Raw genomic sequence first — 13,004 nt, 5'->3', positions numbered from 1 at the left:
GCAAGACAGATCACAAGGAAACAAATGAATACATAAAAAATTTTTGTGAGAGGAATTTTTAACTCCTTGATGTTTATCAGTGTGCTGCATCAGCCTTGGTGAGATAACCACTGACATCATCCATGAAAAGATTTACAATATGAAATAAACTGATAATAAAGACAATAAAACCATTTTTACCTTATGTATTATTGGCATATCTTCATAATGAATAGCCAATTCGAGGAATAATTCCATCAATGAAAGCAACTTTTATTTACGCAAGCCCAGCTGAGAAATTGTAGATATTGCGTTATGGTTGTTCTCACAACCACCTTTATCTTTTGGCAACCTTTCAGAAATTTTAATGGTAGCATATATTGGGATAACATACTATTTTCAGGCTGCCTGAAACTGTTTAGAGCAATTCTGTCAAATGAATGATAATTATCGTACATTATGTTGTTGTTAGGGGTCGTTTGTGATTAGCGATTAAACATAAACAAAACCATTGTTTCCCTTTCAGGCAATGTGTGTAAGAAAGACAAGATACAGAATCAGTGTTGGTATTTAGTTTCTTTTCAATTTCCAAGGATACAGTAAGTAATACAGCATTTGTAATGATATCTTTACATAACCAATATTTCATAAGATACCTGTTGTTGCAAAAGCTAGCCTGTAGACACATGGTTTTATAATTTAGCAGTCACCTTTTACTATAGATAGGAGATAAATTCATGAAAGTTTGCCATAATTTTGGACCTTGTCTTATCTAAATTTACATAGCAAGTCCTGGCTTAACACTTCTGACTGGTTAGCTTAAAAAAAAAACAATTCAGTAATACAGTCAGTCCACTGTGTCTGCTGAGCTAATCAAAGCATTAGGACTCCCTAATGCTTTATCACCAAGAACAAATCAAAAAGTAATAAACAAAAAACCTGCACCTAATTTTCATTGATGCTTATGAAAAATTCAATCTTTTTTATTCCTACAGAGCGTGACATTTCATAGTACGTAATATTCAAGCTTACAACAACATATAGTACAAGTCATATGCATAATGCTGAATAACAAAAGGAAGAAAAATTTGGATATCATACAAAAAGTACTGAACAGTGTTCAATAAGTACAACTGTAAAAAAAACTAAAAATAATTCATTTTACCTTTGCATAAGCGTTATACAACAATTTCACATCAAATTCACTATGATCAAAATATTCTGTTTCTGCCTTGTCTTCTAAGGAGGGATCTGCAAATAAAGTCTTCCATCGTCTGTGTTTTCAGTGAGACCCTCCTCCAAATTCTCCTTCTCTTCTCTGGTCAACAGCAATGGTCATGATTCTTCCATTTTCACAGGATGTTCTTTCTATGCACAATATTCAGTCCTAGTGAGAACCTGATGTCATTTTCTTCAATTTGGAAAACTCTTGAATAAAATAAAATATCACCAGTAAAACAATGCTATCAACTGCCCCATCTATAACACAGAATCAGAATAACTTCCCTGTAAAAACTTTTTATAGTCCCTTAGGTGGCTGCTGCTTTTTTTTTTTTCTATAGATTTTGCAGCAAGTTCACAATAATTACCTCTATCAATATAGTTTTGCCTTTTATAGTCCCTTAAGTGGCTGCTGTTTTTTTAAATAGATTTTGCAGATAAGTTCACAATAATTACCTCCACATCCAATGCAAGTTACTTTGGGGTGCACTGACAAATCTGACATTATCTCCAATGATTGACTCTGCTGTGCATTTCGACACTTGTGCTAAAAATAACATTTATCCTCCATGAGTTCTCACATAGCATGCTATGAATCTACAAGAGAAAGACTGTTTTAACACTGTATGAAAGAATGAAATCTTTCTTATGAGTTACCACACTCATATTGAAATGGACCTAATGAAAAAACTTCTCAGGAACCATATGCACATACGGTATATGACTTCTTTGTCTTATGAGTTTTCACACACCTTTTGAGACACCTTGATTTAAAATATCTTCTTTGACATTCGTGATATGTGAATAGAATAGCTTCTCTCCAATATGGGTTCTCATAAAGTTTTTGAGATCAGAGGACATTAATTAGTACAGGGGTGGCCAACCTTTTGTTTCCCATGCATCAATTTTCTTCACTTCTAATTCAGATGCGCCACACAAACTTTAACCCCCTTTCAATCCTTTAAGTATGGTAATTTGGACATATTTGGCTAATTCATATATATATATATACACAGTGGGTACCTCGACATACAAAAGGCTCAACTTACGAAAAACTCGAGATACGAAAGCAAATACGAAAAATTTTACAGCTCTAGATACGAAAAGTTTTCAAGATACAAAAGGTGTTGCTGTAAAGTCCCGAGATTCGCCCGGACCACCGAGAACAATTTTAAAACTCCTGCGCCGCCAGCTGAGTAAACTCGCCACCATCCTCCCGCTCTCCCATTGGTTCCTGATGCTAGTCACCCCATAATATCCTGCTCTCCTATTGGTCAGCTTTAAGTATTCTATTGGTAAAAGGATGCTGTAAATTGAAAAACTTATTCATGCAACACATTTAATAAAAAATAAAACATTAGGTAAAGATAGAATAAAGAATAGAAATGAATGGTTATTATACTGTTTGGTAGTTTCAGTAGTTGAAGAGAGATAATGAAAATTTATGGCTTACTGTGTAAAGTGATTGCTTGGCAATCGTTCGATACTAGTAAATGCTGGATGTAAACAGAAGTTGGAAGCTTTTTTTTTTGTTTTTTTTTTGTTTGTTTGTTTTTTATTATAGTTCATGGTTACTTAATAATTATTTGAAATGAGTACATGCAATACATTTAATAAAAAAAATTGTGAATTACATATCATAAAATATAAAATAAATCAGACTGCCAACAAATACGTATTTTTTAAATTCTTCTTCTGTTTTAATATTACGTTACGTATAAGTTTCATTATAGCTGTCAGTAACTCGGTATCTCCATTAGGTAAAGATAGAATAAAGAATAGAAATGAATGGTTATTTTACTGTTTGGTAGTTTCATTAGTTGAAGAGAGAGAATGAAAATTTATGGCTTACTGTGTGCTAGGAAAAGTGATTGCATGGGTGATCGTTTGGTACTCGTAAGTGCTGAATGTAAACAAACGGTTGGAAGGTCTTTTTTTGTTTGTTTGTGTATTATCTTTAATGATTAATTAATAATTATTTGAAATTAGTACATACTGATTATTTATACATTTTATTGGCATATTCTAAGCTTTTAGCTTCTTAGGTTTAAATGTCAGAATCATAGACTAGGCTACAGTAGCAACTGCTAACATAGGCTAGGCTTATTGCTAAGGGACATATGCTAAAGTCCTGATATATGCAGTAAAAATAGGGTTGAACATTACATGCAGTTGAATATTACTCAAGTATGTACAGTATTTTGCCTTTTTGGAGTCATATTTCTTCCGTCGGATTGGCGTCGTAACCCTAGAACATGTGTTGTAAGCCTGGAAACATAATTTACTGGGGTGTTTTTGTAGGGCTTGGAACGGATTAAGCATTTTACATGTAAAATGCGGTTCAAGATACGAAAAGCTCATGATATGAAGGCCGCCTCGGAACAGATTAATTTCGTATGTCGAGGTACCAATATATATTTATATATGTATATATATACACACACAGGTATATAATGACGACGCATTATTGTTTAAAGAAGATGACTAATAAATGCACACGGAACAATAGAATTAAATAAAAATTATTTCTATGTTTTAGATTAGAACAAATCTCCGTAAAACTCACTTCTAGCTACAAGTTACTTGAATTCTTTTTTGTATTTTTTTTCTAGAAATCAGTATTATTATTAGTATTATTATTTTTTCTTTTTTATGAGCAGGCATTTTTTTTCTTTTATTATCTCTGGGGTATAGTGCGCCACTTGTAATCATGCAACGCACCATGTTCTGAATAGCACTGTTCATAACAAAATCAGAATGAAAAATCCAAAATAATATCATGTTTTACAGTATATTCTTTGTTCAACTAAAATAAGCACCACTGAATTAGTACATATAATACGGCATTTCAGTCGTATTATATGAATTTTCAAGAGCAATTTCAAAGTATTTGAAAATGTCTAACATTTTTGACATTAGGTCTGGAGAATTCTTGTTTGTTTTGAGACGACTTGAACCACTGACATACAGAGCAAGTGAATGGTTTCTATTCTGAATGAATTCTCATGTGTCTTGTGAGATTACTTGTTTCACACAAACATCTTTGACATACAGATCAAATGAATGGTTTCTCACCTGTATGAGTTCTCATGTGATTTTCGAAATTACTAGATCGAGAAAAACCTCTTTGGCATACCGAGCAAGTAAATGTATGAGTATGAGTTCTCATGTGTGTTTTGAGCACCCCTGATTGTGAAAAACTTCTTTGACATACAGAACACGTGAATGGTTTCTCTCCTGTATGAGTTCGCATGTGCCTTTTGAGATGACTTGAGACTGAAAAACTTTTTTGACATATAGAACAAATATAAGGTTTCTCTCCTGTATGAGTTCTCATGTGTGGTTTGAGATCACTTGCTTTAGGAAAACGTCTTTGACATACTGAGCAAGTGAATGGTTTCTCTCCTGTATGAGTTTTCATGTGTCTTTTGAGAGCACTTGATCCAGAAAATCTTCTTTGACATACAGAGCAAGTGAATGGTTTCTCTCCTGTATGAGTTCTTATATGTCTTTTGAAATTACTTGAATTACGATAACTTCTTTGACATACAGAGCAAGTGAATGGTTCCTCCCCTGTGTGAGTTCTCATGTGTGTTTTGAGATTATTCTTTTGAGAAAAACTCTTTTGACATATCGAGCAAATGTAAGGTTTCTCTCCAGTATGAGTCCTCATGTGTTTTGTGAGACGACTTTGATAAGAAAAACCTCTTTGACATATAAAGCAAGTATATGGTTTTTCCCCTGGATGAATTCTCATGTGTATTTTGAGATCACTTTGACAAGATAAACTTCTTTGACATATAGTGCAAGTGAATGGTTTCTCTCCTGTATGATTACTCATGTGTCTTTTGAGATGAATTTTTTGAGAAAAACGTCTTTGGCACGTAGAGCAACTATAAGGTTTCTCTCCCGTATGAGTTCTCATGTGAGATTTCAGGTTGCACATCCTTGAAAATGTCTTTTGGCATTCAGCACAAGTTATTTGCTTCCCTGCTGTGTTGCTTCTCTTTGAAAATACTTCTGTTCTACTCAAATGTCTAATTTCTTCTGAAATACAAATCTTCTTTCCACTTTCATCATCACAGCTTGGAGAGCTGTCCTCGTACTTAATAGAAGGGGATGAACAGTTCGGATCGTATTCACCATGGTCAAAAAATTCTGGTTCTACCTTGACTTCTAGGGCATCTCCAAATAAAGAGCCTTCATCTGTGTTTTCAGTAAGGTCCTCCTCCGAATTCTCCATCTCTTCTTTGATTAACAGCATTTCCACAGGATGTTCCATTTATAATACTCAATCCTAGTTAGGATCTGGTGAAATTTTCCTCTGTTTAGAATACTCTGAAACGAAATAAAAAAAATCTGAGAAAAACATGTTCTGAATAGCACTGTTCATAACAAAATCAGAATGAAAAATCCAAAATAATATCATGTTTTACAGTATAATCTTTGTTCAACTAAAATAAGCATCCTCTGGGAAAACAAATATCACAATGCAATGATCATTTAGAAAAGAAATAAAACAGAATGGAATCAACAAATTTATTCAGGCCAAAGTTGGTTGACTATTGAATCAGCTTCTGGCTTTACCACAAATTCCTGACATACTCTAATTTTGACAATTAAATGAACAGCATCTTCCTTTCAAGAGTTGTATTATAAATCTATTTACAGAAGACTGATTTTTTTCTTATACGAATTGCATGTGCATTTTGAGGTGGTTCTAATGAAAAGGCTACTTGGACACAGTGCATATAAATAATTTCTATCTAGATGGAGTTTTCATGTCCCTTTTGAGAACATGGATAGAGAAAAACTCCTTCGGCATTCAGCACAGGTGAATGGCCTCTGTTCAGTATGGGTTCTCATGTGTATTTTGAGAGGAGAGGAATGATTAAAAAACTTTATGGTATTCAGTGTAAGTGAAAGGCCACTCTCCAGTATGAATTTTCATGTGTATTCAGGGTCTCAAACATGTATAACTTTCTGGAGATTCAGAACAAGTGAATGACTTCTCTCCAGTATGATTTCTGATGTGTATTTTGAGACTTTCAGAATGAGAAAAACTTGGATATAAAGTGTATGTGATTAGTCTCTCGCCATTATGGATTCTCATGCGGATTCTGAGGTGATGACTTGAGTGAGAAAAAGTACTTTGACATTCTGCATAAGTTATTTGTTTCCCAATCATGTTGGTTTTATGTAAAAAAACAATATCCATATATTTGTCATTACTTTTATAAATATTACATGATTTCTCAAGAAATACTTTACTGCAAGACATAAGTAATGCTACAGATTTCCAAAGTAACATCTCTTTTTTTCCTAAAATACAAACCTGAGTGTCTACATGTGGGATATTACTCGCAGCATCAGCTGAAAACAGCTGTTTAACTTTTCAACAAGGTAGGTAACTACCGATGATAGGGTTGGGAGTCTCGCCCACCCATTCGGAATGCAGTACTTTGCCTTTTGGTCCTTGTGGCAGAATGAGGGGTGGCTTGAGGTTGGCCATTCATGTAAAGACCTTCAGGTTTGTATGTTAGCAAATATACAAATTATCTTGAAAATTCGTAGTTTGTTCCTACATGAATACAAACCTTCGGTCTTTAAGCATGGTACACACTATGCCATCATGTATCAGCTATGTGATGCAGTAGTGGTGTTGAAAAAAATGAATAGCGGCCAAACTGTACTGCAACACTGCTCACTTGTTCTCGCAGTTCAGCTTTCAACGGCAGGATGTCTGCCGATGATGTACTTTGCTACTATGGGGTGTAGTTTGCTCTGTGTGCTGCAAAAAAGAAACTTTGAGGAAGAAACATAGAACCTTGTGGTGTAAGCAATGGCTTTCTTGGCGACCTCTTAAGGGAAGCTTCAATGAAATATTTTTGGAGCTACAAGTCAAAAATCCAACAGACTTTGAAAATTACACAAGAATGCCAATCCTTGCATTTCATAAATTGTTGGAAAAAAATTGAGCCATATATCTGTAAGCAGGACACCAGCTTTTGAGACAGCATATCACCAGGATTTCAAAATAGAACCTCAGTCTGATCATCCCCGAAACCTGTGAAGCCATCTATAGTCCTTAGGGAGGATTATTTGAAAGTAAGGTTCAAATATAGGTACAAATTACACAAATATTTATTTATTACAAGAAACGCAGCTCATCAAAATACCATAAATTCGGAGTGTAGAGATCTTCCGTGCCAGCTCCAGACTTCTGTGATGCTTTGATTGCAGACATTTCCCTGTAGAATTGTGCCTTCAGGGTGTGCAGCTTTTTAGTAACGTCTTTATTCCAAAATGTACAGTTTACAAAACTCGATAACTCTGATTTTATGGTTTCCAAGCTTGCACTCCTGATGTTTCTCATCTTGTAATGCTTGCATTTGATGTTCCAAACAGATGGATGTTCCTTCAGTAATTCAATAAAATGTAATGTTAGTCCTTGCCCACTCAAGGAGTTTGGCGGGTGGTGGTCAGCGGACATCCTCCCCCTCTGAATGTTCGTGCATCATGGAGGTGAGTCATGAAATGGCTCTGCCCCATCAACACATTGGTGATGCGGCTTCGTGTTGAAAAAGTCATTTTTCAATGTATCCATCTAACACTGCGAGCATCATGATGCATAGTGTGTACGGGGCTTTACGGGCACTCCCTGGTTATAGGCAGACTCAGTTAATGGTGATCTGGTTTTATGGTGCTTGTCTAGCGCCATAAAATCGGCAATTTTTGGCCCCATGATGCTTCGCGTTCCGGTTATTGGCGCCGATGATAGAGTTATGGCGCTGATACATACCTAACAGAAGCACCATTAACCGGTTATTGGCAGTAAAATCCGGTTATTAGTGTCATGAGTGCCATAAATGGCCGAGTTTTGGTTAATGGCAATTTTCACTTATCACCAAGCCCATCGGAATGGAAACCCCACCGATAACCGTAGGGGACTGGTTGTATATATGGAGACTTACTTCTTGGCAGAAGGATTCTGAGTAAATCTCTGAACCGACTCATAGTTCTGCTTACCTGGGCCTCTTTTCCTGGTCTTGCAGAGCAGAGGAAGGAGTCCAAGGCCTCTGACATGTTAACCCTCACAGTCCGGGCAAATTTAAAAGAAAAGCTAAAAAAAAAAAAGCTCATCAATGGAAAAAGAAAGATATGTATGTTGAGGGGTCTCTTTTTCCCTGTGACATTCGTAAAAATTAAGCTAATTTTACAAAGTTATAAGCTTCTTTCTAATATTTTTTTTTTATTTCATTTTGTCAAATTGAAATTACAGCTCAAACAATATCATAGAGGATAGATTAAAAATAAAACCGGGAACAAATTCCTAGCATTCATTGAAAAACATTTACAACGCAACCTTGGATGGGACTTTGTAACGACTTTTCCCCTTACCAGCTCAAGCAAGACTGAAGTCCCCTCAGCTCACTCAGACTAGTATAAGGTGCTCTGAAATTTTGCCAATATTATATATGGAACTATGAAAATTTTTCCAGTAAAATTCATTTGAACTTTATGGCGCCAAATCTTGATCATATATGTATGACACCTGGACATTGCCACGAAGCTATATGTGATCGTATATATATGATAATCAGGCTGTGGGGGTTAATATATGGGATGTTCATCTGTCAGACTTTTGGGCTTTGGACTCCTGCCCTTAATACCTGTAGAACTGACAGGTCCTGTCAGTGTGAGGGATGGACCAATATCCCTAACCTAGAGGGGTCTTACTCAGAATTTACTCCCATCTACCTCATCAGACATAGAGTACACTCACTTGATTGCCTCATGAAACCAGAAAGAAATCATGTTCTTGAACACTTCTTCCTTGGTTGAGCCAGTACTAACGGAGAGTTGTCGACACTCAGGCCTGAGATATCAAATCTTCTGGACACAGCAGTATCTTGTCATGATCACTACTAACAACATCATTTAGGGATTGGACTGAAAGGAACTCAAATTTAGTGTTAGAGACTGATGGATTCTGAGTCTATGTTAAACATTCCAGAACAAACTCAAGCGTGATACACCCCTATCTCCTTAAGTTCTAGAAATGAAGACCATGTGGCTCACCAACTCTCTTGATGATGCCAAGAAAAGCAAGAACACAGTAAATATTGAGGGAAATATTCCTGTCTGATGACTCGGGAAATCAAGACAGTTTGAAGCTTCTCATCAGCATGTAAAGCTCCCACAAGGAAGGGAAATCAATGCCCTTCAGGAGGACTTAGCTAAGGGCAGATGAACATATGGTTTATTCAACAGTTCTCTGGAGCCTCTGTAGCCCAAGAAGCTGAGACAAGTAGCAATTCTAGGTGAAGATGAACAAGGAAATCTGCTACCAGTTGAAGAGTAGCTCCTACTGGAGAGAGATCCTGTCGATAGCATCAACCACAGGAGATGGTCCATTTCCCCAGGTACCCAGCTGCAGAGGATATGAAGGTATCCAGATATCTCTGTTATTGTGCAATGAGAATAATCTCTTGCTCACACAAGACGCTGGATAGTCTTCAGGCGTGAAGTGACAAACCTTTCACAGCCTGGTGATATCTCTACACGCAGTTGGTATAGCAGGCTGTGCCAAGCAGAAAACTGTCTCGGTACCTTGGAAGGAAGACCTAACAGGTCTGAATACTGCTTGGCATGTAGCCATTTGGGAGCCACCAGGATCATCCCGTGATTCAGGGTGATCATGAAATTGTTGATCACCCAATTAATCAGACTAAGCAGAGGAAAAGCGTAGACCTTGAGATTGGCCCATAGGTGTTAGAAGGTGTCTTCTATAACCGCCCATGGTTCCAGAACGATAGAGAACACCAGCAGCTTCTGTTGTGTTGGGTTGTAAAGAGATCTATTACTGGGAGGTCCCAAAGACTGGATCATTTTCTGCATGTCTGGTGTAGAGGTCAATGTCCTTATCACCTGACCCTGGCAACTGAGCTTGTCTGCCAATACATTCTGGTTCCCGGGAATGTAACTGGTTGACAGTTATATCAAATGTGCTACCGTCCATTTGTGCACTTGACCCACCAACATGTGGAGCTGAAGGGAAACCTGTCCTTCCCTTGCTTGTTGATGTATGGCTCTACTGTGGTACTGTTGCTCATCATGATAAAATAATAATCATTTACAGTACAAATTTTCAAATAATATTAAGTTTAATGAGATTAAACAATAACAATAGAATTACTCTGTCTCTCTCTTACTTACAAATATTTATTTGTTTTGTAGTACGACAAATGATTTACCTAACAATTAATTTTCAAATATTAATAAGATTAATAAAAGAAATAGCGATTCTCAGTCTCTTTATCCACTTCGAGAAAGGAGGGCTGGGGTGTAAATAACACTTTGATATACGTATAAGTGGTGGGGAAGGAGTCGGAGTTGTAAGGAGTTATTCTCTCTCTTTCAATATTATTCACCATTTTACTCTTGATGGACAGATATGTGATTCTGCTGATTCAATGCTCTCTCTCTCTCTCTCTCTCTCTCTCTCTCTCTCTCTCTCTCTCTCTCTCTCTCTCTCTCTGTGTGATTGGCTATAGTAGATATCTATTGTTATTGGTAAAATGTTTAAGATGACTTTGAAATTATACTAATAATATAATCGCAAAGATTAATACAGTAATAGGATAGTAATTTCAAGTATATGTGAAGTAAGGTGTTATTTAAGGTATACATCTGGTATCTGAACTTTCAAGATAGGCAGTTACAAGCATTTTTCGAGGGGGTTCCAAGTATTTGCGGATTCTAACTACTCACTGGGGTTCTGGTAGGTATCCCCCCACGAATACGGGTGGTCCACTGTATATCATTTCTGTAGTTCAGATTAAGGTAGTTGATGTGTGCCTGAGGGTGTGTGTGACAGTTGAAAGTGATAGTTTTCATCAATACAATTTCATTCCTTATATTTCATGTTTGCTTGTATATATACTTATAAGTGTAGTTGCTTTTTTTCTGGTCACCAAGTGCTGTGAAGGGGCCAAAACTTCATGTTATTGTAAGACTGGGGATCAGTTAGATAATAAATTAGTTTTAAGAAATGGAGTTTTTTTTTCTCTCTCTAAAACCTTCATCATTGGTGCTCTGGGTCATCACCACTGTTTCTCTTTCAGGATCTCTTTCAGGAAGCCCCAACAGAATGTGTTTAACTTGTCCACTCTTCCCCGTGTACAGCATTCAAAATTTCAACATTCACAACCAACTAAGAAAAAATACTGGCTACAGGTTGTGGACAATTCTCCTCTACTAACACATGTTGTCCATAAATCAGCCAAAGGTTTATTTTATTATTTTTCTTTCCCAAATCAGGATACTATTTCATTGTCAATTATTTACAATATATCCTCCAGAGCCTCGTCTTCAATCACGCCCTTGAGGGACGTGCACAAGGGTGAACAACTACCCTTCATTTCCCCTCCTGATCTCTTGAGATCGATTAATGGCTTCTCTAGCATTGTTACAAACAAGATCTAATAGCATCTTCAACTATTACCATATGTGATATGTGTAATCAATGTACCAAGCTTGAGAAGTCAATGGAGCATTCAACGAGTATACAAGCGTCGAACGTTTTGAAGGTGTCAAAATACGACTACCTTCTTGAGGGTCCAAAATGACTGAAATCGAAAAACTACCTAGAGTAGTAGTGACACCAAGAAAGACATGGGCCATGATCCACTTCCTTAAACTTCTTAACTGGAGGAGGGGAGAAATCTCCTGCAGTCGTGCACCTTTTCAATGGACATGAAACTGACAAACCATGCCATTTACAATGCCTCACAGGAGAGGAATCACTTGACTCAATCATGGAGCCGCGAACGAAACATCTTTTCAAAAGTTTCTGTCAAATCCTGTTGGCACAATACATGATCAATGGAGAAAGCAAATGCTTCAGGCAAACCCCACCAGTCTCCCTTGGACCTCATGTATGTCTTCTCCCAGAGGCAGGGGAGCGGGACCGAGACCTTCATCTAATTCTAGAGAGCTGGTGGGGCAAACAGCCACCCGCTTAGAAAGCACTGCACTGACACTCGGCACATCATTATTTCTGGGCTCAGCTCGTGTCGGCCTATGAAAGGATCCTTAATATCATTCTTTCTAGGTAAAATTAACCTAAAATTACCAGAGAAAAACAAAATTAAGAAAATGTCAGTAAAACTGACTCGCTCACTCTTAAAAAGAAGTGTCGGTATGATAATAGGGGCGAGTGTGGAACACTACCACGAGACAATCACCAATTAGAACTTCCAATCAGAATCCCCCCAAGAGAGAGCTGATACCAACGGGCGATGCAGCCGCTACTACTACTACTAGAGGACGCCACGGACAGCAGCGCCCCTAGCGGACATCCTTAATTTTTAGCGCCAGCGTCAAGACGCAAATTTTCCTTGTGCTGTGCTATTTCTGGATTTATCTCTATAATCTACCATGGAACGCTCTGCTATTGCCACGGCTAAGTTAAGTAACTCATAAGTAATATTTTACCTCATTTTTATCTTCCGGGTACCAGTATTTTCCTCTTAAATAGGTCATATACGGTTCCCCGGTTGTCTCGTGGCGGCGCCATGCTGCCTCGTAAGAATTCCCGGTCCTCCATACTGGGACTTCTTATCTATATGGGCTTACACTTTTACGTTCATTGTTTTTACATCGAGTTTTAGCTAGTTCAGCCCTCCTACCATTTCTCTTAGTTTGGTATTTAGGGCTATTATTATTATTCCGGCCCAGCATCCCGGCTCTTGCTCTTCATCGGCTATCGCTGGCTCCGAGTAGGCTTCTGTTTCTTGGAA

At 37.3% G+C, this 13,004-nt stretch overlaps 1 protein-coding gene across 1 annotated transcript in view; it reads right to left on the bottom strand.

Moving 5' to 3' along the window:
* Positions 1–3,997: 3,997 nt before the first annotated feature.
* Positions 3,998–13,004, bottom strand: part of LOC135197549 (zinc finger protein 84-like) — an 87,668-nt gene continuing 78,661 nt past the window's right edge. The window contains exon 9 of the mRNA XM_064224607.1: positions 3,998–5,483. Coding sequence (XP_064080677.1) covers positions 4,256–5,483 — 1,228 coding nt within the window. The 3' untranslated portion in view covers positions 3,998–4,255. The remainder of the gene's footprint in view (positions 5,484–13,004) is intronic.

Source organism: Macrobrachium nipponense, chromosome 21 (genome assembly GCF_015104395.2).
Source record: "Macrobrachium nipponense isolate FS-2020 chromosome 21, ASM1510439v2, whole genome shotgun sequence".
NCBI lineage: Eukaryota > Metazoa > Arthropoda > Malacostraca > Decapoda > Palaemonidae > Macrobrachium > Macrobrachium nipponense.
Note: the sequence above shows the minus strand (reverse complement) of the source record. Positions and strands in the feature narration are given on the sequence as shown.